This window comes from Falco peregrinus, chromosome Z (genome assembly GCF_023634155.1).
Source record: "Falco peregrinus isolate bFalPer1 chromosome Z, bFalPer1.pri, whole genome shotgun sequence".
Lineage (NCBI taxonomy): Eukaryota > Metazoa > Chordata > Aves > Falconiformes > Falconidae > Falco > Falco peregrinus.
The window spans coordinates 40,430,195-40,452,863 of record NC_073739.1 but is presented as its reverse complement, the minus strand read 5'-3'; the positions used below and the strand labels follow the sequence as shown (position 1 = coordinate 40,452,863).

The window sequence follows — 22,669 nt, the reverse complement described above, 5'->3', positions numbered from 1 at the left end:
GGGTTATATGTTCAGTAACTAAGAAAGGGTAAATAGGCATTTTAACCTCAGGATTAAATCCAGCCATCTCAAAGGTCATGTCACCCACGTTTGGCGATGTGCGGAGTCACATATACTTCCAATAAAGCCTCCGTAGTGCACGAGCAGCATTCTGTGGTGACAGGTTCTCCTAAAGGAAGCCTCCCACTTGAGAGCCCTACCAAGATCTGGCAAACCAGAGAGGTACAACCTCTTGTCTTCTGTGCAAGACACATCTGCCACAAGGGAGAGGAAGAGAAAAGATCTCCCTTCAACAAAATAGCATAAGCTGGGAAAACAAAGCACAATAATACTCTTCCTTTGAGTCCTTTCTAGTTACCAAATAGTTCTTGTTTAATCCCTTTCCCTTCCCTTCTCTTTGGCTATCTAGATATTCCTCCATACAAGTCTATTCCCCAAGATAAATTTCAGAACAGAAAATCCAGGGTTGCTAGACCGGACACAACCAGAAACAGTAATATCAGTCTTACCTAGGTGTTGAAATACATTTGCAATACCATTTTGGGTCTCCTAAATCAGACGGTGGAGCTCTCCCTCTTCCAGAGCACCCAGGGACTCTCGCTTCTGCAAAATCACTTTTCAAACACTTCAGGGGTCTTTACCCCTCAACAGATGGGGAAACCCACCTATTCAACGCACCCATGCATGAAGCCTGGCCCCTGCATCCCAGCCCTTCCTCTTCAACCGAGGTGGAGCCCTCCCTTGCCTGGGAAGCAGTTTCCAACCTTCAGCTTCCAGCCCTCCCCCTTCCCAGCCATGTCTTACAGCCTTGCTACCCAGCAGGTTTCACATGGCTGCAGCGTCCGTAGGCAGCTGGGGACCTGCAAACTCAGCCCCACTGCAAAGGTGTGAGCTCAAGAGATGGAAAGACCAGCCAGAAAGGCCACGGGGTTTTGTGCTCTGTTGTGCAAAAGTGTTTCTCCACCGTGTGAATGTGTTGAGGTCCTAATTCAAATTAGCCGACTCGGAGATGCAGCAGCTCCTGACTGGCAGCTTCAGTTAAGCCTGGAGAAGAGCCTGGGAGGATGCTCTGATTAGCAAAACAAAGTGTGCCATGCTGCTTAGGGCAAGCTGAGTTATAGCACATTCATTAACCCAAGCGAGATAAATTCTTCCCCATTGCAGCCTAAGGGTAAGGCTACACCAGTGGCAAGGAGGTACAGCTGCCATGGCAGCAGAAACACTAGTGCAGTTACAGCTGTTAAAAATGAGGGTGGAAATGTTGCTAAGAAAAGCTATTGTAGGGTGGTAAGTGGCCTGGACACCACTGCAAACCACCACAAATCTCAGGTAGAGATCTCTTTTGCTTACATCGTATCCACAAGGGGCAGAATGATTTTTACAGTACCGAGTATGCCAGGATATAAATTAATCTTTTTCGTCAAAGCAGCAGTACTGCTTCATTTTTGTGATTAACTAGCTGCAATTAACCATGTAAAGTTAAACTGGGCATGTATTTTTTTAAGCCACTCGGGCTGGGTAGTGCAGTTTCCTGGCATGCATCCTGTTCCAGCCGTAAGGTTCAACATGTCTGCAACAAAAAGGACAGGAATGTTTAAATGGAGTAGGGAAGTAGTAATTGTTCTCATTACTTGCAGCAGCCATTAAAAGTAATTACAATTTGGCAATGGCGGTTTTCAGATATAAACAGTCGGTGCCTCAAATGCTCATTGGGAGTGAAAGTTAACAAAAATCCAACACCTGTTCATACATCAGTGCTGCTGCAGTTTAGCAGCATGCAGCATTCCTGAAGCTGTTAAATACATGCATTATGCCAACAAAAATTTGGCCACGTTTACTTAAGGCCTGAATAAATATGACCAATCTCTTGACAAAAATCTGATTAAGGTCTTACCTGAGGTTAGTAAGACTGACAGCAAAACCAGCCATTCATAAGGAATCTAAACATGACAAGTAATGTAAGGTAAATAGCTATCATTGACGCAAAATTGAGTTTTTAAAGAAAAAATCCTGTGTTCTGACTGTCAGAATGCATTGATTTATTCATATGGTTTCCAGTCCTGCAAATGGAGCTGCTCCCATGGATGGCTGGGCACAAAAGACAGTCAATGAACTGAGCTAACAGGAGACTTTAACGACCACTGTTCTCATGGGCTGTAACCCACTAAGGCCAAATCTGCAACGTGACTCACTGGCTAGTCCTGAGGATCTGAAGGACAGCATTTTCAGTAGCAAAAAACCCACCCTTTTACCTATATTTTTCTCTTTTCTGGTATAAACTCCCAGAAAACGTAGAATAAAAAGCTGTATTTGTATTTCCTCCAACCATGAAAAGGCTGGATTATAAATTATCCTAAGACATGTTCAGGCTTTTTGTTTATGAGGAAATTAGAAGACTCATGACAAAATCATCTAAGGGTTATAGGATAAAGTAAAGGATTGATGGCTCCATGGTGCTTTGGTAGATGCTCAGCAGACTGCGTTTGCACAGGACAAAATACACTGAGGTTTATGATGTCCGTGAGTTCAGACAGGTGTTGCTACTTACAGCCCTCACCGTGCTGCCCACAGTATCCTCCACTCCTTCCCACGCAGCGCTTGCGCAGGGCACAGGGACCTGCACCCTGGCACGCGGTCACTAGCACGCTTCCTGGAAGGAGTTTTCTCAAGGGCCTCCCTTCTTAAGGAGCACTAGTAATTTTCAGAACTCCACATTCATTTGTTTTTTGTTCCACATAGTGAGAAGAACAGTCTACTTCTCTAATCCAATTTAGGGAGCAATGATAGAGATGGAAAAAGATGAAGAATTTCCCCTGACTTCTACGCAGAAATAACCCATACGTAAACTGCTTCACCCAAGGGTTCAAAGTCTACATGGAATGTTTCATTCAGAGTGAGAACGAAAGCTATAATCCAGTCCTAAACCCACCCCCGAGACACAACAAGGGTAGCGGAATCAGCAGACAAGCACCGGTGTGTTACCATGTAGACAGAATTTTAGAGTTGGCTCCTGCTCCAAAATGGGCAAATCTGGATCTCCACAACATCCTGAATATTGAAACATCCCAAATTCATGCCCCAAATCAGAGTGACTGCATGGCTGTATCTGCACAGCTGACCCATAGTATTCTATGACCAGAATGAAGAAGCGGTCTCATAAACAACCAAATCCGTAACCAGTAAGTTATAGTATTTTTTTATTCATGTTAGAACGTCTATCAGTGTTTGAACATTAATATTTAGAGAGTTTGTACAATTTCCATTCAAAGTTTAAAATGAGAACCACACTAGATCACAAATGGTAACTAAAAGACAATTCAGAATCGTATGAATATTCACACTCTCTTTCTCTCTTAACACTGTTAAACACTTTCTTTTCTGCCAGGGGGTTTACAAGGAAAGGTGTGCACCGTAATCGTATCTCAGCAGTGTTCCAAAACATAATGGTATCATCATTACATATAAACTCTTTAAAAATATACTTCTGTCAAAAGACTTGATGGCTACTATGTACACTACAAAAATAAATTTTCATATAAATAAATTATATGGCATAATTTTATCTTTGTAACTGAAATGACACAAACCCACTCCTACCAGAACAGGCAGGCAATGAGACCCAGTTTGAATATTTTTTTTCCTTTTAACTCCTTATGCTAAAAGCTACAATGAGTCCTTAATGTAAATGTTATATACTCTTTCCTATTTAAAATTAGTAAGCACTCTATACAAATAAAAAACCATTAAACAGTAAAAACATAGCTGTAATAGTGTTTCCAATGGAAATAAAATCCCTGCATCTTGTTTGTTATAAACTGGCATGACAAATACTGTAAGAAAACATTCTTATGATACAAAAATATAAATATCACCCATGATTAAAAAAGTTAAAAAAACAAAACCAAAACAAATGTTGCCAGCCACTGAGTTCTCCCTTTGCCAATGTGACTATCGGACAAGAAGGTCTACACTGCGCACGAAGCAGCAGACAGCTCACCCACACACAAGCACGCCAGAGGACCTGGGCAGGGGCAGGTGGGACACGCCACAGCTCGCCCTGGCCCCCTTTCCTCCCAGGGAAGAGGAGGGAGCAAGGCAGCCTGCAGCGGTGCCAGTGGGAGCCCTGCCGACCTCTGACATGGGAGCGCACATGCTTGGCGGTCGAAGGCAGCTTCCAATTAGTATCATACAGTTTTGTTGCAGAGTTTGTATGATCTGAGGTCACTATGCTGCTAGTGCTAAATTGGGGCCCTTCGACTTTTTGTCATTAAGAGTTCTCATGTTAGACAGTGAACTGGACCAGTAGGCAGTTGCGACATTAACCCTTAGTGTGCATCAAAACAGTAGCTTATGTAGCACGGGAATGACACCAGGCTCTCGCCACCTGCTCTTCGAGCGTTCACATTGGACATCTGTAAACAAGTGCCTCATATCAAAGTGTTTTCAAGTGAGCAAAAAAGACATGGAAATTTGTGCATTCTAATTATCCCCATTAGTTATGCTGGCAAGGTCTGCGGGCAAAGACAGACTCCCTGAAGCCACTGGAGAAAAACACTTTCCCATCCAAAAGTTGGCCACTGCTGTTCAGGCATCATACTTAAAGAAAAGCCTCACCACTGCTGTGTTTAGAAACTGACTGTGTGTATTTGGCTCTGAATACGCAATTGAACATCTACCTGCTCTAAAAAACAGCTTGGGGAAGGGCAGAAAAAAAGATGAGACAAAGACAGAGAGAATGAAAACTTCTGTTCTGTTATTTAAAGTTAAGGTTCTCCTTTCTTAGTTTGTTTCCAACTGGTACACAGATTGTAGTGTTTTTTCAGACCCTTCACCTGCATCAATCCCCCTTTAGTTTAAAAATAATAATACAAAAAGCTAAATTAGTTTCACAAAGAGATCCCAGTTTAGCTGTTTTAATTAAAAGTGCCAATGCAGCATGGGAAAACACAAACAATAGAGAAAAGAACATCTCAGGCCCTACGTGTCATTACAGTCCTGGACCCATCTGAAAGCCATTTATATTTTAAAAGTGAAAATAATCTTTTTTATCCTTCCATTTGACTTCTATCACTTACTATTAACTTCCTGCCATGCAAATAAGGTGACCAAAGATACTGCTTTCAATGCTGTAAGGACACAGCTAAGCTGTGGCTCACCATCAAACAACTCAATTATCCAGCTTCTAATGCCACTCCTAGTTAACAGTATTCATATCAAAATAAGGCATATGCTCAGTGAATTTCTATAACCACCAGCACCTCTCAATATTCAGCACCTTTGGAAGTGAAAAAATAATGGTTATAGTGTTTGCACTTACCTGGCACCTTTTGCAAAAACAAAACCAAAACAAAACCTCAAAGCACTACATGAATTAAGCCTCATGACATTCCTGGGAGGTAGGTAAGTGTAATTACACCCATTTTACAGAATGAGAAACTGAGGCATGGAGCATTTAAGGGACTTGACCAAAGTCATGTGAACCAACTCATTAAGGCTGTGGGAAACTGAATCACAACCCCAAACATCAACTCCCTGTTTTCTTCTATTTTAGCCGGGCCTTTGATGATGGCACTCTATGGTATATACTGGTAAACACCAATGAAGTTTTCTCTAGTGCCTACTAACAGGGAAAGCCAGACTCGCATCAGCATCAGTGGGTTTATAAGCCCACAAAGTGTTACCATACAGTAAAAGAGAAACTACAGCACACCAGGAACATGCACACAGAAGCATGCATGCTTCCAGATGCACATGTGGATACACACAGCAAAACAAAACCTGCACATAGCTAAATCTATTTAAGCCTCCCAGATTAACTTGCTTTTCTTCATATCTGCTTATTTTAAAAATTATCACGCATAGCGTGTTTGAAAGTTAACAGTAACATTTCATACTACCACAGGGTTGTGATACGCAAATTTAAAATATTTTAAACAGACATGTACCTTTAAAAAAAATCCTATTACATAAGCAATATTTGCATAGAATTATACAAGTAAATTATAAAATATTTAAGCAGCAGCAACTTATGCTGAAATTTAGAACTAGATTAAGCTTAGTTGTGGCACAGAGATCAATGTACCAAAAGTACAAAACGCACACAATATTGTCCCCATTCTATTGCCAAAGGGCAAATGACTCCAGATTATACTACTTTACATTGTTCTTTTGTATATTACATATGTGTACATCTTTTAAATACTTAAAAGAAATATTTAACAAAATAATACAATAGGTTACAGTAACAGTGAACTGTTGTCCTGATGCAGCATGTCCTTTTCTACAACTTCAAGCAGTTCTTCTCTTCAAGCAGTTCTGGAAATACAGTTTTCCATCTTTGGCCTCTTCTTTGCTTCAGTTATTACCCTTTACAAATAAAGAGAGAAGGAAAACAAACAGTCACTACACTTCAAGAAAAACAAACACATCAAGCTAATCCAAAGCTCATTTCATGATTCTTGGGGTTACAGTTAGCAGTCAGGAAACATCGGCTCTGCTTTCATCTCAGTCATGAACTTCCCAGTAAAGAAATACTGATGCCAATTAAAAAAATGCAGATGCTTTAATTTCCGAGTTCCCAGCTTTAGAAACCAGCGACAAATTCTGTCAAAACCAATGAACACTTCAAGGAAAAATACGCTACATCAAATACTACGCACAGTTAAGAATCTCATACTACCACGCGGTTCAGCCCCAAAAAGCTGAGCCCAAGTATTTCCTTATTCTAAGGATACTATTGCTTACCATATTTGTAGACTGTGAGGCTAAAAGAATTTATGTCTACTTGTACTTTGAGATGTTTGGAGAGACATTTTATAAATCAGAAGGTGATTTTATTACAAGTCATCAAAAAATTTCCATCAACACTCTGTGTGTGCGCGTGCACACCTGCAATGTCGCTCTACAACCGAAATGAAGTGGCTTGCTCTGGTCGAAGTAGCGTCTTGTCACTGAAAAGCTCGGAAAACAAAGAGCAAAAATAGGGATCCACTGCTAAGCAACTATTTTTAACGCTTCCTCTTTCCCCCAAAAGAGAAAAACAGAATTAAAATAGTGAGAAATGTTTTTTCAGGCACAATCACCAAAAAGCTTTTAGGGTAAAAAATCAATTTATTTCTCCCCTTCGAAGTATTCCCTATAAAATCAATGGAAAATTTTCAAGCAAATTAACAGGTTTATTCTTCCCCAAGCATCTGCTGAAATATCCCGTCTGTTCTAAACGGCACTGTTTCCTGTGACCTTCTCTTGCCAGCCCGAAGACATGCCTTAGGCATCAAGTTCATGAGTGTATATGTTGTTTCAGAGGAACACATCAAATGCCTTGCTAAGTCAGCTCTACCCTACGCAAATCTGCGACAGGCGCTGCAGCTGCCCCTGGCAAGGGAGAGACCGGCCCACGGATTCCTCCAGCGTGCAAGTTTGCTGGGTGGGTCTCTGAATGCCCCCCAGAGCACAGAGGACGCTTCGCCATGCAGCAGCGCACCTAGGCACGGTGGGGTCTTCCCACCTCTCGCTGGGTGCATCTAGCAGAGGGATTCAGTCCTCACTAGAGACTTCTACTTCTTTTCCAGAGTTTTCTTCAAAAGAGAACAACTCTTAAAGTAGCTGTCAGTTTTACACTCTCCCAGGCAATGTCATTCTGTATGATGTTCTAGAGCGTGCCTGATTCAGGATCAGAAGGCAGGACCTATCAACAGTGAGCGCAGCTGCACCACTTTGAAGACATTACACAACATCCCAGCTTCATTTTCCTCATCTGGTAAACTGGGATTGTACAATGTACTTATCCACTTTGCAAGGCTCTTGGAAGTAGTTCATGTCTGCACCCACTACAGCTTCTCAGTGTCGGAAAGTACCACCTTACCCAATCTGATTTCTAGTGCAAAATGTACTACATTCACAGTCAGCGGATTTAAGATGATCAGGGACCAATAAGTAAACCTACCTGAAGGAAATGTACCTTGGAGAAATTTTATCTTTCCCCTTTCTTTTGATCACACCATTGCCTGCACGGCCAAAGCTTGCAGCTACAGCAGACAGACCTACCTTACTGTGAGCTGTTGCCAGGTATCCTTTCCTCACATTCAACATCTTGCAGTTCTATAACCTCTATTTTAGAATTTCGTCTGTCGCACCGCACATTAAAAGGCACATGGGGGTCCTCAAATGGCCCCTGGTCAGCTTCATGGCATCCCTCGTAGGATGGAAAGCTCCCTCCCCGAGGGCTGTGGCTGTGCACTGCAGGGTGGACAGCAACAGTCACTGAAGCTGAGGCAGTCACAGTAGTGATAGGCTGGCAGTACGATGGTCCCATGGCACCCACAGTGCCGAACGCCGGGTTTCTCATGTTGTGAGAACGAGCCCTGTGGCCCAAGCGATCCCTATTGTTAGGTCCTGAATGCCCTTCAGTAGAAATTTCAAAAGCATCCCTGCGAGGGCGGTAAGGAGGTGGTCGCAGCCCTTCCCGCACTTCCCGTTTGGGTTGTCTGCCCTGACACCATGCCTGCTGTGTGCCAGACTCTGGATTTGATTGTAATCTGGGACTTGACTGATTACTTGTCTCTGGCTGAACCACCTGAAAGAGAGATGCATGGTTATGACTCTGACAAAGCAAGGCAAACAAATACTACACTTGCTTATATTTTACGCTGAGAACAATTGTAATAACGCTGGCCTGGCTCTAACTCTACAAAGGTAATGTTCTGGGGCTGGTAACTGTTGATTTTTCCAGATTGTTTTTGTCTTAAGTTATTAAAACATGGGAAGCATACCTTCAGAAAAACACAGGATGACAGCTGAAAACATTATTGTAAGCTCCCTACATACTGGTCCATCTTATCAAAGGGATGGGTGACAATCACTTGATCTTAACTCATTCAACAAGCAGAATCACAGGCATTTGGAAAAGCCTCTATTCCAGGCAGGGTACATACACAGGATGTTGTATAGACTGTAGGAATCTGTTTTCTGATTTCCGTAAAAAGCGTGAAGCGCAGCGGCCACATCAGTCAATAAACCGTGACCAACTTCAAATGTGGCTGTGCTTGTACCTATTTCTAGGCCTCTGCTGAACAAAAACAGATCCGCATTGCAGCTCAGCATGCAGCATCAGCAGGGGTAGGAGACAGAGCTTTTTCACTTTCCTTTGAAATAGCAATTATGCCAACCCACTAGCAAGATGCAACAGGCCTAAGATTTGGTACAACCCTGAAACTGTTTTCTTCTGGCTCTATCCATCTTTCTCCCCAAAATGTGCCGTCAGAGAGAGGTGTATGAGCTGGTGATCCAGAAAGAGCTGTGTGGAAGCAGTCTGGATCTTTTAATGCCTCTCCGTTCTCTCTGAAAACAGTCATCAGACAGACTGAGAGCTCTCTCTTGTGGCTGGTGCCAATACGATATAACAGCAATTACACATGCCAAAGACCTCTGCTTTTGTACCATCATTTTACCCCCAACTTGATTCTAAAGGAGAGGATGAGGAAAGCCTTCACTCCCTCTTACAAGTTTTGGCACAAAGTCACAAAGCATCATCAGCCAGAAATATGAAAAAGCTTTCTACAAAAATGAACAGATTTAAACAAAAAAACCCCAAACACTCTTCTTGCCCTCCTGCCAGTCAATATGCAAGCTACTTACAGTGGATCTCGCAAAGACAGGATTCTCAGTGGCCTCCACTATTACTTGATGGACTGGTGCCCCAGGGCCTTGGGTGGCCTCATACTGATGAAGCTCTTCACTGATGCCAGACACTGTGGTTTGAGAGCTGTACTCCGAATCAGAGGAATCTGACCCATTGTTTGTGTGCCCAGGTGGCAGTGCAAACCTCACGATGCTGGGGGGCAGCTCGGGAGACGGTGTGGGCAATCTGTTTCGTCCGTTGGCTGGAGAAACCTGATAATGACAATGCATTCAGTAACATTCAATTAGCATAACACTTTTAATCACCGGTGCTTGACAAATGTTCTTCTGCCAAATAGACCCATGTTAGCACCAGCCTTCTGATGCACATCTATACTGAACTGAAAAATTAATGAAAGAGAAAGAGACATGATCTCCATCTCTGGATATGTATGTAAATAGGATTACACAGATTCTTCTGGGTATCGTTGTCTCAGGAAGGGCACGTATGTGTGTGTGTGCCTGCACTTGCACTTAGAAGTATAATATGTGGACTTCCGTGCCGCTTCAGCATGCATTAACAGTGATTTTTCACAGAATCACCTCAAATGTGTACGTCTAGTAAGCCCCAGTGTCCATTTGCAAAGACAGACCAGACACACACGTAATAGCAACATATGTGGTAATAATATATGCACATATATATTGCTTGAGTAAGGAACAGGTCATATAAACTGCTAAGAATATAAGTGATTACACACTGTTGTCAAAATTGTTTTACTAATTTCAGAAATACTTAATTATTTTAGTATATTACTAGTGCCGTATACATACTTTGTGTTTTGTTCTTGTACACACACATAGTTACAGACATGGGAAGCATAGCACACTGTTTCTGCTAACGTGATAAAGATAGCCCTATGTAATGCAGTAATTGTGTTAACTATAGAGTAGGGAATGAATAATCAACAAGCAAATACAAATTTGTTATCTATGAATCCTTTTTTGCTGGACCTGGGCTTTATGCTGTAAAGTCACCAACATGTAAGTGAAGCCTTCCACCCATCAAAAATGTTGCTGCAGCCGAAAGCATACTGCAGGGAGGGGTGACTGGACAGGGGAGGACCCTCTGGCAGACCAGTTGTGGGTATCAAGGTGTGGTCTGTGGACCACCACTGGTGTATGTTGGTCCACACAGGCCTTCCTGGTGGTCTGCTCGGTTAAAATATTTTGAGGAAAGCAACAGAGGCAGTGAGATAGGAAAGAAGAAGGTATGTGTACAAAGCCAGCTGTCTTTGGCAAAATATTGGGGAAAATCCTTATTTTACAGACTAGTTTGCGTATCACATCATGCTTTTAAAAGCATAATCCTACATTTGTGTCAAGGTTGCCGACTGCACCCTCTAAAACACCACTTGTTAAAATAAAATTTAAAATCTAAGTAGAAGAATATCAACTCCATAACCAACAGCACTTTTTAATGAAGATTAAAAAAAAAAACACACTAGAGCAAGACACTTAAAACCTAAAATTCCCAAGAGAATAAATAAAGTTTTCTAAAAAAAAAAAAAAAAAAAAAAAAGAGGTGGAGGGGGTGTGATCTATGCAGGCAGGGGTGCAGATATAGTATTATTTCTTCTATTCACCATTAATTATACTGACCTCAGGGTACGGTCCAAAGAATGAAAGAAGAACAGGAAGCAACACCAATCCATTGAGAACTCCCAGAATGGTTAAGATTGCCAAAACAGCAAAGAAATACCTGAAATAGGGTTTAAGGTGTTTGGGGGAGAGAATAGCCACATATACTGTTGGAAATAAGAGATTACAAATGACTCCTACATATGTTAAAGTAATACATATACAAATTGAATCTAAAATATTACTAACATTGTACTAAATAATTATATGACTTTCCATATATATATATAGGGTTTTTTACCTTTTGAATTAGAGAAGCTACATTCCACAACCCAAAGTGTTAGTTGATAAAGGAAAGAAGAAAAATTACATTTGTTAATTTCCCAGAATCTGGAAGCATGTAATGTTATTTATGAATGTGTTACACAAACACAAAAATATGGAATGTGCAGTGAATAGCTGAATGGATTGAAAGCACAAATACAATGAAAAGGGGCCCCCATTAGTGAAAACCCAGCAGAAGCAAACAAATGAAGTGAAGGGTGTAGAATTTAAACAATTTAGCCTAGAAGGAAAAGAAGCCCTCTTCTCCCAGCAGCTAATCCACTGTGAAATGCTTCTGCATCTCACAGCAGAATCTCTAATTAAATCTCCAGTGTATCAGGTAAGGGTTTCCCTTGCTGTTCATTAATCACAACTTTCCGCCTAGAATTCTGTGAGTTCCAGTTTTACCAAATAGCTCGAATTGCAACCTTTTTACAACACAGGAACCCGCTTTCTGCAAAGAAAATGCTGCCCATTCTATAGTAAGCTTCAGCATTGTACTGAGTAAGAGCACTCCACAATAGCAGAGCTGCATTGCAGGCTAATCTTTTGTTGAACAATTTAGCATCTCTGAATACTCTTGTTTTGCGTCAGCCAATTCAAACATAAAGGCTGAAGTACTATGGAAAAAGACGAAAGTGCACAAGTGGTTGTCCTTTCCCACCACTGAGGGCTAAGGTCTGGGATCCTTCATGAATTCCAAGGTAAACCTGTCAGTAAAAGGAAAGCCTTGCTAGTTGGTATTCGGCACAGCTGGGGCTCAGACTAAACTTAAGGCTGTATTGCAACTAATGATTTCAAGGACTCAGTCTTGGTAAATTCCTGGAGGAGAAGGCAAAGGAGAAGAACGGAGAGCAAGTTTGCCACTAATGGGCCGGCTGATTACATTGTCTAGCTGGCAAAAAACTTACTGCCTCCCTGTTTCCACATCTTATCAAATCTATCAGACTCCTGTAAAACTACAAATATCCTGCTATTGTAAACACTTGGGAATTTCTGATCTGCATTAGCAAAAATCAGCAAGCCAATCTACTCTACTAACATAAACCACCAGAACTTTATACTGGGACAGAGATCAACAATAGACATTAAGAACATTTGCATCTCATCCATCTAACGCTAGGATAAACAGGAGGATTATAGCTCTGACCACTTGGTGTATACAATGTCTGTTAATTTACTTAATCTTCCACACTGTTGGACTAAGCTATTGCTTTCCGGAAGTTTGGGATCATCTTCGCCCACTATAACAATGCTCAGGCTCGCATAGGTTTTTTCATTTTGTTTTTTAAACAAGGCAAACTGAAGTCAGATCGTGCTAGAAAATGAGAAACTGATGGCTAAAAAAAAGTAAAATAACATAAATTGAAAAGCTGAAAGGCTTATTCTATAAACTGAGAGAACATCCAATCCAAAACTGCTGTGAAGGGCTGCTACAATCTTCCATTTGCTGACACAAAAATGTGCTTGCCAAAATCTTGTCTGTTATGTAGGAATGTAGCACACCAAATGTACCCCTATAAATTTAGGTTAAATCTATAAGTAACCTATATGTCAAGGTATTCCAGTCCTTATAAGATCAGGTCCTAGAAGAATAATTCCACCTTATTTCTTCAATACCAATAAAATAAAGTAAAAAATACTGACTTGGGAAAAGAATACAAATTCTATTTCAGGACATGCGATATCTAGAGTGATAATCCTCATGTAGGTTTCAAGAGGTCTAACTGCAAACTGCCTGCTTTCTTCAAATCTGTTTCATACATAAACAAAAAATCTTGCTGAGATTTAGCAGCCATTCTCTCAGTTCCTGCCTCTGACATGTTGTTCTCATCATCAAATAGATGTCAGCTAAGTCTAGTCATCTATCCAGCTTATGTCTACTAAGTAGTTAAGTCATCTTTCACAGCACTTTTATTTGGCCCACTTCTGCCTCAGTTCCATTTTAGGGCTTAGGTTACTTTTTTTTGAGTGCTGTAGTGTGCCACAAAGAACCTGTGTTACTTCCAAGATTAGCCATTTTGCAGAGCTCCACAGGTTGTTTGGAACAGAATAGGATCTGTTTCATTGCACTTCTCAAATTCCCCTCAGTGAAAACTTACTTTCCTCTCCTACTTGACGAATTCACATTCTTAATTAAATTCACAAGAAACAGTCTGCCTGTAGTTCTAAACAGAAGGGCCTTCAGGCTTTGCTTTACAAAATTTTAATATGGAGTTCTGTGTTCATACTTATGGTTCCCCAGCTCCCAAACAGGGCTTTTTTTCCTCTCCCTGTTGTACATTGCTGTAAACCTCAAATAAAGAGAGAAGAAGGCCCAGAGAGAGTCACTTGCAGCACAGTTGCAGCATGATTATAGGTTCACATGTTCTTCACACACAAATTGTTGTGCATACAAGAAGTCTGAAGGACCTAATGGTTAAAGGTCAAATCCAGCTAATACTGGACAATACTAGATGTTTTAAACTGACTCAAACCGAGAATTAGCAAACTTTGCTAACGGGGGCCATTTTTGTGTGCTTTCATGCTGGGTGTCAGATTTTCCTGGAACAGATTTTAATACCAGCAATGGAAACACTACTGCACCTAGCATGTAAAGGAGTTAATAAAATAGAGGGAAAGCAGGACCATGATGTAAGCATGCTTGACACACCATGCATAGTAATAAAATGACAGATATGCTAAAGTGACTAGAAACTAAAAGCATACTTATTTTTATTTTAAAAAGGAAAGTCAAGACACACACACAAATGCTTTACCTGACGATAAAATCAAACTCTGATCCTGCAAGCATTAACACTCCAAGCAGAGTGGACACGGCCCCATCCAGCACTGGTGCAAACATGTGTTCCAATGCAAGGACAGCCCTGTGGTTCCTGTCTCCTATGGCAGTTAAAAATGCCTGTAAAGCAATGAAATCCATTTAATTAGACAGATGCATACGACCTTCTAAACAGCCTCTCTCATAGCATGCACAGTTTTTCACCAGTTAATTACTTCAAACTACAGTTTATGAAAGTATCCATAGCTGGCTAACCTTCAAGAGAAGGCCTGATTCTGCAGTTACACCACACAGCTCCTGCTAAAGTCCCAACCAAAGTAAGCACTGATTAGAGAGCCAGACCATAGTAATAATTCTGGAAACAACACCTGCTTGCATCAGTAGGCTTTTGTCTCCATCTTTGCTTATGTCCACCTGCAAAGAATTCATTTCCCAGTGAAAGCACTTCAGGTGTCAAAATTACAGGGCTACTCCTCTCACTCTCATGGGCCCACGGCTTCCATGACTGTAACACTTCCATTTCATTCAAAATAAATGTTTTTGCAACTTCTACTGCTTCAAAGCTAGTAGGCCTATACATATAAAATTGACGTAGAAACAGTGCTGAGCACAGCAGTGCCTGAGCAACGACATGACTAGTGAAATGTCTTTCTCCCTCCAACTCCTTAGTGAGCAAGCTGTATCAAGAACACTCAAATGCTGCTGTTTTGTACGATGTCTTCCCTCTGTAGGGCTTAATGGTTTAAGACGACAAGAAACTGGTTGATGATCTTCCTGTGATTTATAAGGGCTCTCTCTTCGGCAAGTTCTTTACTGCCTGTTAAGATATGAGCTCAAGCAGTTATCTTCCTCTTGGGCCTGGAATTTAGGCCTCTCTCCTCTAGCGGGTTATTTTCACTTAGCTGACAAATTTGGGATGAAATCAGTCAACACATTAAGCTGTTATCCGGTGGGACAAGCAGACCAAAAATGGGCACATGTGGAGTAAGATTCCTAGTCTTCGCTTCTGTAGGTAACCAAACCATCTATTATTAATCCTTAGTACTCCATTAAAAGTGGTCTGTGGAAAATTACATTTTACATTCTCCTATACATACGTGGATAAAGAATCCCCCTCAGGGTAAACACAGCTGTCAATGAGACAACTCACATGAATGGGAGCTATGGGATCTGATCCACATATTAACAAGTTACATAAAAATATGCATGTGTGTGCGATTAAAGGATGCATAATACAAGAGCCTACTAGTGATTCAGAATTTATTTGCAGAATTAAAAAAATGCAGTCACAATTCACAAGCAATAACAGAGAACTGAGCCGCAAGTGGACCGTGAATCACTCTTGAACAAGTTCAATTAAGTTCTGTATCAACAGTTTCAGCATTGCCTTTTTTGTTCATGCAATGCTGGTTTGACTGTTTATATGCAGGAAGTTCTGTGAAAGTCAGTACTGCTGCTATCATCTGAGGTCTACGAGGCATTCTTCTATTTAAAGCCCATGTTTGAAAGTTTTTCACTCCAGAGTCAATGTGAAAAAAAATGCAGTATTTTAGTTTGCTTGCAGTATTTCAATTTGCTTGGCATTTTACCTTCAGCCACAGGTGACTGACTTAAAACTTCTGTAAATTATATTGGTTTCTTCCTATTTAGAAACAACTAAGTGTTTTGTCCTTTTTTATGCCAGTTTTCCTGTTCAAAATCTTCAATTCTAAGGAAGTGTAATTTCTTTCTTCCTTTTGTACATCAGTTTCTGACAGTTCCTAAACTACTGCAAGTCCTAGCAAAGAGGTTTACCTCCAAAAGCCTAACTATCCACAGCAGCAGGGGGAAAAAAAGATGTCACCACATCAGGTATCCAGTTGCTCCTCTTTAACCTTACTACCCCTACAATTTTTCTCAAAATTAGTCTTCCCGCCCTGCCACTTTCTGTGCCCCAACTCTGTACATCATCTACAACGTAACGTGTTCCCAGTACTGGCTGTCTCCAGTGTGCTAAGATCCCTGTTGGTTCTCCTCTCTTTTTCACTGTCACCAGATCCTCTTAGCCATCTACCAGTCCTCCTTTTGAGTCCAAGAGGCCTGTTGCGTTCCCATCCAATGTCACCACCACCTTCCAGTCCCATCCCTTCGCTTCTTTTTGGATTGCCACAGTACTAACGCACTAGAGATTCTAGTAGACTACAAGCATCTCCTCCCTTAAATTATATTATATTGAGCACATCATTCCTTACTTTTTAATACAGTGAAATTCAAATCCATGAAACCAATGATATTCTTAAACTATTCTGAAATATCAATTAGAATAGCCTTATAGGAAAATGACTTATGCTGAGTGTGCAAAATGTTGGAAAGATTAGTGCTGACATTGCCAAATGTGAACACAGAAAAGTAGTCCTTTATTCTTGGTCACCAGATAAAGCAAGATGAGTTTTGCCTATCCTGAACACCCAAAACTGCCCCCTTGGAAGCACACTGCTGTTTCTACACACTTTTGCACATCAGGTTGCCTAAGGTGAGTGAGTAAGTGCACTCTAGATTTGGACATTTGACCTTAAAAATGTTGAAAATCTTTATATAAAACACACTTTTTCCCCTTCTTGGCTCCTCCTCCTCACATCAGAAAACCATTTTCTAACAAACTGCACGTTTGCGCCCACTATTAATAGCTGATGGGTTCTGAAAAGAAGGTGCAGATTTTTCAAGTGGAAAATTAATCTAAATACATTAAAGTTTTAGTTGTCCACAGAGATCAAATGACGCTATACGTGATTTTGAAAATCTCCTTTAAAGGCTTCTCTTCCACTAGATACAGAACGTACATGCAATGAGGCGACAACAGTGAGGCTGCAGGCAAGAACCAGGAGAGTCAGGTGCAGTAAGAGCTCCGCTTTGTCTATATATTTGCATCGCTCAGGCAACTTGATATTACAGGTAATGTATCCCCTCTTGTGTCCTAGGAAACCGACTCAATAGTTCGGAATTACCTCACTAAGATCAACTCTGCACTATCAGGACAAACTGAATAGCACACAAAACTGTTTGTAACCAGTCTCCTTATAAGAATCACGTCACTGATATAGGAGACTGTGTAAGGATTTGTGATCGTAACATTGCCACCATTTTATTTTAAAATATTTTGAAAATTCTTCTGATTTTACCTACCAAAGCAACATGAACAGTGAATTCCACACCAATGCCAACAGAAGCAATCAGGATAACCACAGGCACTGCACTCAGCTTTATTCCAATTAGACCCATCATGCCAAACAGCTCCACAGTCATCAGAGCCAGCACCACCACCTAGATGATTTCAAACAGCTGTTAGTACCATCTTATACTGCAGACAAATGAAGAGAAAGATACTTCAAAACAACATGGTGACTATAAAACATACTCCTCAAAGCCATGCTACATACCCAAAGACAAGCTGCTTTTCCTTGTTTTGTGGTGCTCAGTGGCAATGACTTGCTAAAGGGCCAGTTCAGATTATACTCCTAAGAACTACTTAACAGACCAAGCACCAACTTTGTATTGGTTACAACTTACCAGTGATTTGAAAAACAATTTATTCTTCCTTGTCATGAATACCCCCCAAAACATACTTTTTCTCTTTTTCACCTGTTTCTCAAACAATCGTTCCATAAAAAGTAACTTTCAACTACCTGTATTGGAATTCTTTTTGTAGAACTGCAAATATAAGTGAGGATGACTTTTGAGTACGTTTAAAGCCCAGAAGAAAGTGAATGCGATCATCAGCTGATGCATCTCAGGTTACAGAGGGGCTCTAAGCTATTAAGATACTTGGAAGGATTGATATTGACACAGTGAACACTTTAAGGGAAAGCTTTTAGGTTTTTTTTCCGTCTACCTTCTAAAAAAAAAGATTGAGGAAAAAGGAGGGCAGGAAATCTGTAGAATCAACTTTAAAAGTTGCTAAAGCCAAGCAGGAAAAAAAGATAGACATACTTATAAAAGCAATGCTGGACTCTGAAAATAAACACCTTTTCCAAGGAAAAAAAGTATGCACTACAATAAATGATTTTATAAGCTAATGAATCAAGAGTAATAACATAAATTGCTTGATTAAGTGCTATGAAAAATATTCTAGACTAAACATTTACCTTTTAACATATCTGTCATATAAACGTACATTACAAAAACTAGTAACTGTTTTAGGCTTTTCTAGTTCTGGCATTTTATAAACCATACAATAGTTTATGGAATTTAAACATAGGAACATCATCATTCAATTTAACTTGAATGTTTACTGAGAGGCTTATGGTGCCTTGCAGAAAGCATGGAGGAGTACGCTCTTCAGTTCATAATTTTATGGCTCTTTCTCCTCGACCATACAACCTAACCGTTTCAGATTTTCCAGAAAGACTGCATTCAGAAATCAGTGGGAAAATTTATGGGCAAGTTAGCCACAAGCAACTGCCTTGAAAAATAGCTGTGTCTGATAAAAGGGGAGAAATTAGAAATAGCATTAATATTTAATAAAGCTCTTAATATTCCTATGTGTCTTTACTTCTCATGTTAACATTCATCTGAGCAAGGGCAAAAGTTTATGTACCTTTCTAAGAAACCTTTAAAGCCGCAAAAAAGGTGGCCAAAGGATTACGGTTATTAAGGTTTGTACCTTTAGCATGAACCCTACACCCTCAAGTTGAATAAATATATAATGAATGATGCAATATACATACTCCACCAGAGGCCCAGACATAAACAAAACCTTCCCGACTACAGCAAGAGCTATGCTGAAAGGAATTTGACTTCAACAAAGACCCTTATAATAAACTTACAATGATCCCAGCTGTCCAGGGGTTTAGGAGGAAGAGGGCACACACCAGAAACGTGCAAGCCAAAACCACACTAATGGATAAAAGGAGCCAGTGACGAAGCCCAATGTACTGCTCCCAAAACAGAAATGGGTAACCATTTGGGTAGCTGGTGATCCCCAGGCTGGTGTAGTTACTACAGATAGCTCTCACTTTCTCAATAGCCTCCACAAAGTCAGAAGTTTCATGCAGTCCGTTGAGGTAGAAAGGAAACTGAGCATATTCTATGGGCTCAGCTGCTGGAACTAAGAAAAGGACAGCAGTGTTAAAATGTGTGTTTGGAAAGAAGCAGATACACAGAGGACACAATTAATACAACACTTTGTTTTCCACAGCAAAATGCTTAAAGGTTTTCAATTTAAATTCTACTTCTTTGGAATAGATGGCATTTTAAAAACTCCCCAATAAAGTGAAAACTGAAGCAGTACAGGAGATTACTGTATTTTATCATGCAGTGCAATGGAATGAACAGTTTACATCATGAGTCCCCAAACAATTCTTTACAATTTAACAGATACCATTCAATACATGTATTTAATTCTCATCAATGAGGTAGTGTTTTTTACTGAATACCTGGCCAAAATTCCCTATCAATATAAAGCAGAAGATCACATCATCTTAAACGTTCCATCCATATGCTCTTCTTTTAAGCAAGTGCAGTTCCTTTGAAATCAAAGGTCATTTTCCTGAGATTAACTGAGATCCACTGATGCAAAACTAGAGAAAAATTATGCTTGATCAGGCTGGTTAATTTTTAAGATTTCCAATTTATATTTTGAAAGTCAGATTCAGAAATCCAAGTTCCGTTACCGATGCAACTGACTGGGAAAAAAACTAATATAGAAGTAATCGTTTACTGCGAAAATAGGTAACTTTTTATCCTGTAATAATCTGACATACCAACACTCTCCGTACTTCTTCTTGAGCACAATGCTAAGTCTTACTGTATGACAAGGGAAAAACAGCTTCAACAACAAGCATTTTGTTACTGCTGTTGTGTGTTCCAAACCCTGCAGGGTCATTCAGTTGACTTGCTAAACATGATTTGTCCTATTATAATCTCAACCATAAATTTTCATTAAGCCAAGACTTGGCTGGCTGCCACAAAGCTCTAGGGTTCGGATACACTGAAGCATGGCTAGCTGGTTACCCAGTCACATTTCCAAGCACAGCAGTCCTCCCCTATATGCCCTCTCTCCTTCCCCACTAGCGTTCAGCTAGCAATCCTCCCACTAAATTCAAAGCTTAAGCAAAGAAATGCGAACTGGCATTGGTACTCAGGAAAACAGTGAGTGGCCCTGAATGGCACTGCTCCCCTACCTAAGCAGCTTTTACACCATACCAGTGTTGGTAGCTTAGCATATGAGCTAACTTGACAAAAATCCCTGAGGTGTGAAGAATAGAGGATAAATGTGATACAATCTCAGTGATGAAATTTCAGAATGACATAGGCAGGAATTTCATGCAATCTCCGGGTTTCTCTCACTGCCAGAAGTATCGGCTGACACTAAAAAGCAATGCTTACTGTAAGTTTTTAGAGCTTTAAACTGTTACAAAACTCATTTTTTAACATGACAAAACCCTGCAGTGGTGACACATTTACAACGGTGCATGGGTCTCTCAAGACTACAGAGTAACACAATATATTGTCCTGCTCATGCTTCTAGGCCCTGTGCAGCATCAGCCAACTACAGCGTTACTGCTTCTTGAAAGAAGGAGTGGTGGCACTTGTGTAAACTGTATTACATTAAGGTGAAATGTTACTTACTTCTCAGCCTTGTTTCTGGCATATAGTCTGCTTTGTCGTGGACCCACTCCGGGCGGTGAGGCCGGATGTTGGCTTGTGAGGCTGCGTAGGCCACAGGGTCATTGCTAACCCAGGCTGTCAGGTAGATGTAAAAAGCATTTGGGTTAATGATTCCATCCGCATCCACCAAACGCTGTTTAGTCAACTGCAAAATAGAAAAAATTAGAAGCCCTTCAGATTGAGTTTTGCTTTCAAGGCTTTTGCTGTAAAGCTTTCAACAAATGGCCTGGAGATGCAACACACATACAGGAGGGGAAACACAAAAGAGTCTTCACCGGAAGTGACTTAACAGTAAACTATTGTTTGACAACAACAACAACAAAATCTAAAAACTTAGTGACAGTAGAAAGTGACTATTTATAAATTAGTACTCATATAGTATTTACAAGAACCACGAAATCAGCAGATGGTTCCAGAATAGACTGAACCAATTAAATCCAAATTCTGAAAGCTACAGCCAAGAGTGAAAAACAACCAAGTTGGAGAAACATATTTAAAGACAGGGAAAGAAAACCTGGCAAGAGTCCCTATACATGTCTGTGTGCAGTTAACCTCTGTTGTTAACACTGAAGGAAATGCCACCCAGTAAATGGAGGAGAGCTATAAAAATAAAACAACATCTGTATAAATTTTGCTAACACTTGCCTCCTATGACCTATGTATTCAGAAAATGTCCAGCGTCAAGAAAGCAGATGAGTGCCCTGTGTTATTTGGGTCACTGTGGGCAAATGCATCTGTGGGGTAAACAGCAGTGGTACACTTCTAGAGTTCTGTAGCCAAATCCTGCACAGCTAGATCTCTGACAGAGGACTCTGTGGGTGAAAAGTATTACTGGGGTTTTTTGTTTTGTTTATTTAAAATTCTGGCATAGCTCCAGTTTCAGGTCTTTTTAATGAAATGAGAAACAACAGTGACAGCAGTTAAAAAAAAAAAAAAAAAGCTGGATTCCAAGGATCTGGATTCAATTAGTCCACAGGATATGCAACAACTGTATGTCTTCAAGCTGTCTCTGGAACTGCACAGTACAGCACTCAGCCCCTGTGGGTGCACCACACTTTTCTCCCTCCCAGGCACAGGAAATTGTATCAGCAGCTGCAGTCCAATCGCATTTGTTCCACAGCGTACCTGGTACACTCTGCTAAACAAAATCTCACTTAAGGTTTTCTCTTCAACTCCCTTTCTTTGCTTAATTCATAGCTGAAGCTTCATTCAGACCTGACAGCATGCTGCATGTTGCTATAGAGCAGTGCATTTTACACACCATAGTAACTTTGAACAATGTACTCCGTAAATCTGTCACCTTTAATGACAGGAAAAAAGAAAGACAATAAGCAGATCTGCCAAGAAGCTCATTAGAAAGACTATTTTTCTGCCTGAAAGCACAGTGAGTCGATGACTCTAGGAGAGAAGTTATGTTATGGCAGAATTTCTTCTTAGAGGTTTGAAATCTAACTTTAGTAAGGAGTCAGACCTAACGCATTTCAACCTACCAACAGCTACAGCAAAAGCAGTCATATGCTGTGATAACCTTGCAAAAGAACCTCAGACATTTTATTTAGGCAGCTCACCCAACTGCCATTCTTAATTCTGCAACAGTATAGCTGTATTTAATGATGATGGTGCAAGAATATGATACAGCATGTAATGATTTCAGTTGCT

General features: G+C 40.5%; 1 protein-coding gene across 4 annotated transcripts in view; it reads right to left on the bottom strand.

Moving 5' to 3' along the window:
* Positions 1 to 3,180: 3,180 nt before the first annotated feature.
* Positions 3,181 to 22,669, bottom strand: part of PTCH1 (patched 1) — a 74,552-nt gene continuing 55,063 nt past the window's right edge. For all 4 annotated transcript variants that reach the window (XM_027791350.2, XM_005240689.4, XM_027791353.2 and 1 more), the window contains 8 exons: positions 20,972 to 21,155; positions 19,168 to 19,448; positions 17,528 to 17,665; positions 14,343 to 14,485; positions 11,281 to 11,380; positions 9,637 to 9,891; positions 8,047 to 8,575; positions 3,181 to 6,366 (listed from right to left, as the gene is read on the bottom strand). In XM_027791350.2, the coding sequence (XP_027647151.1) occupies positions 8,048 to 8,575; positions 9,637 to 9,891; positions 11,281 to 11,380; positions 14,343 to 14,485; positions 17,528 to 17,665; positions 19,168 to 19,448; positions 20,972 to 21,155 (1,629 nt within the window). In that variant the 3' untranslated portion in view covers positions 3,181 to 6,366; position 8,047. The remainder of the gene's footprint in view (positions 6,367 to 8,046; positions 8,576 to 9,636; positions 9,892 to 11,280; positions 11,381 to 14,342; positions 14,486 to 17,527; positions 17,666 to 19,167; positions 19,449 to 20,971; positions 21,156 to 22,669) is intronic.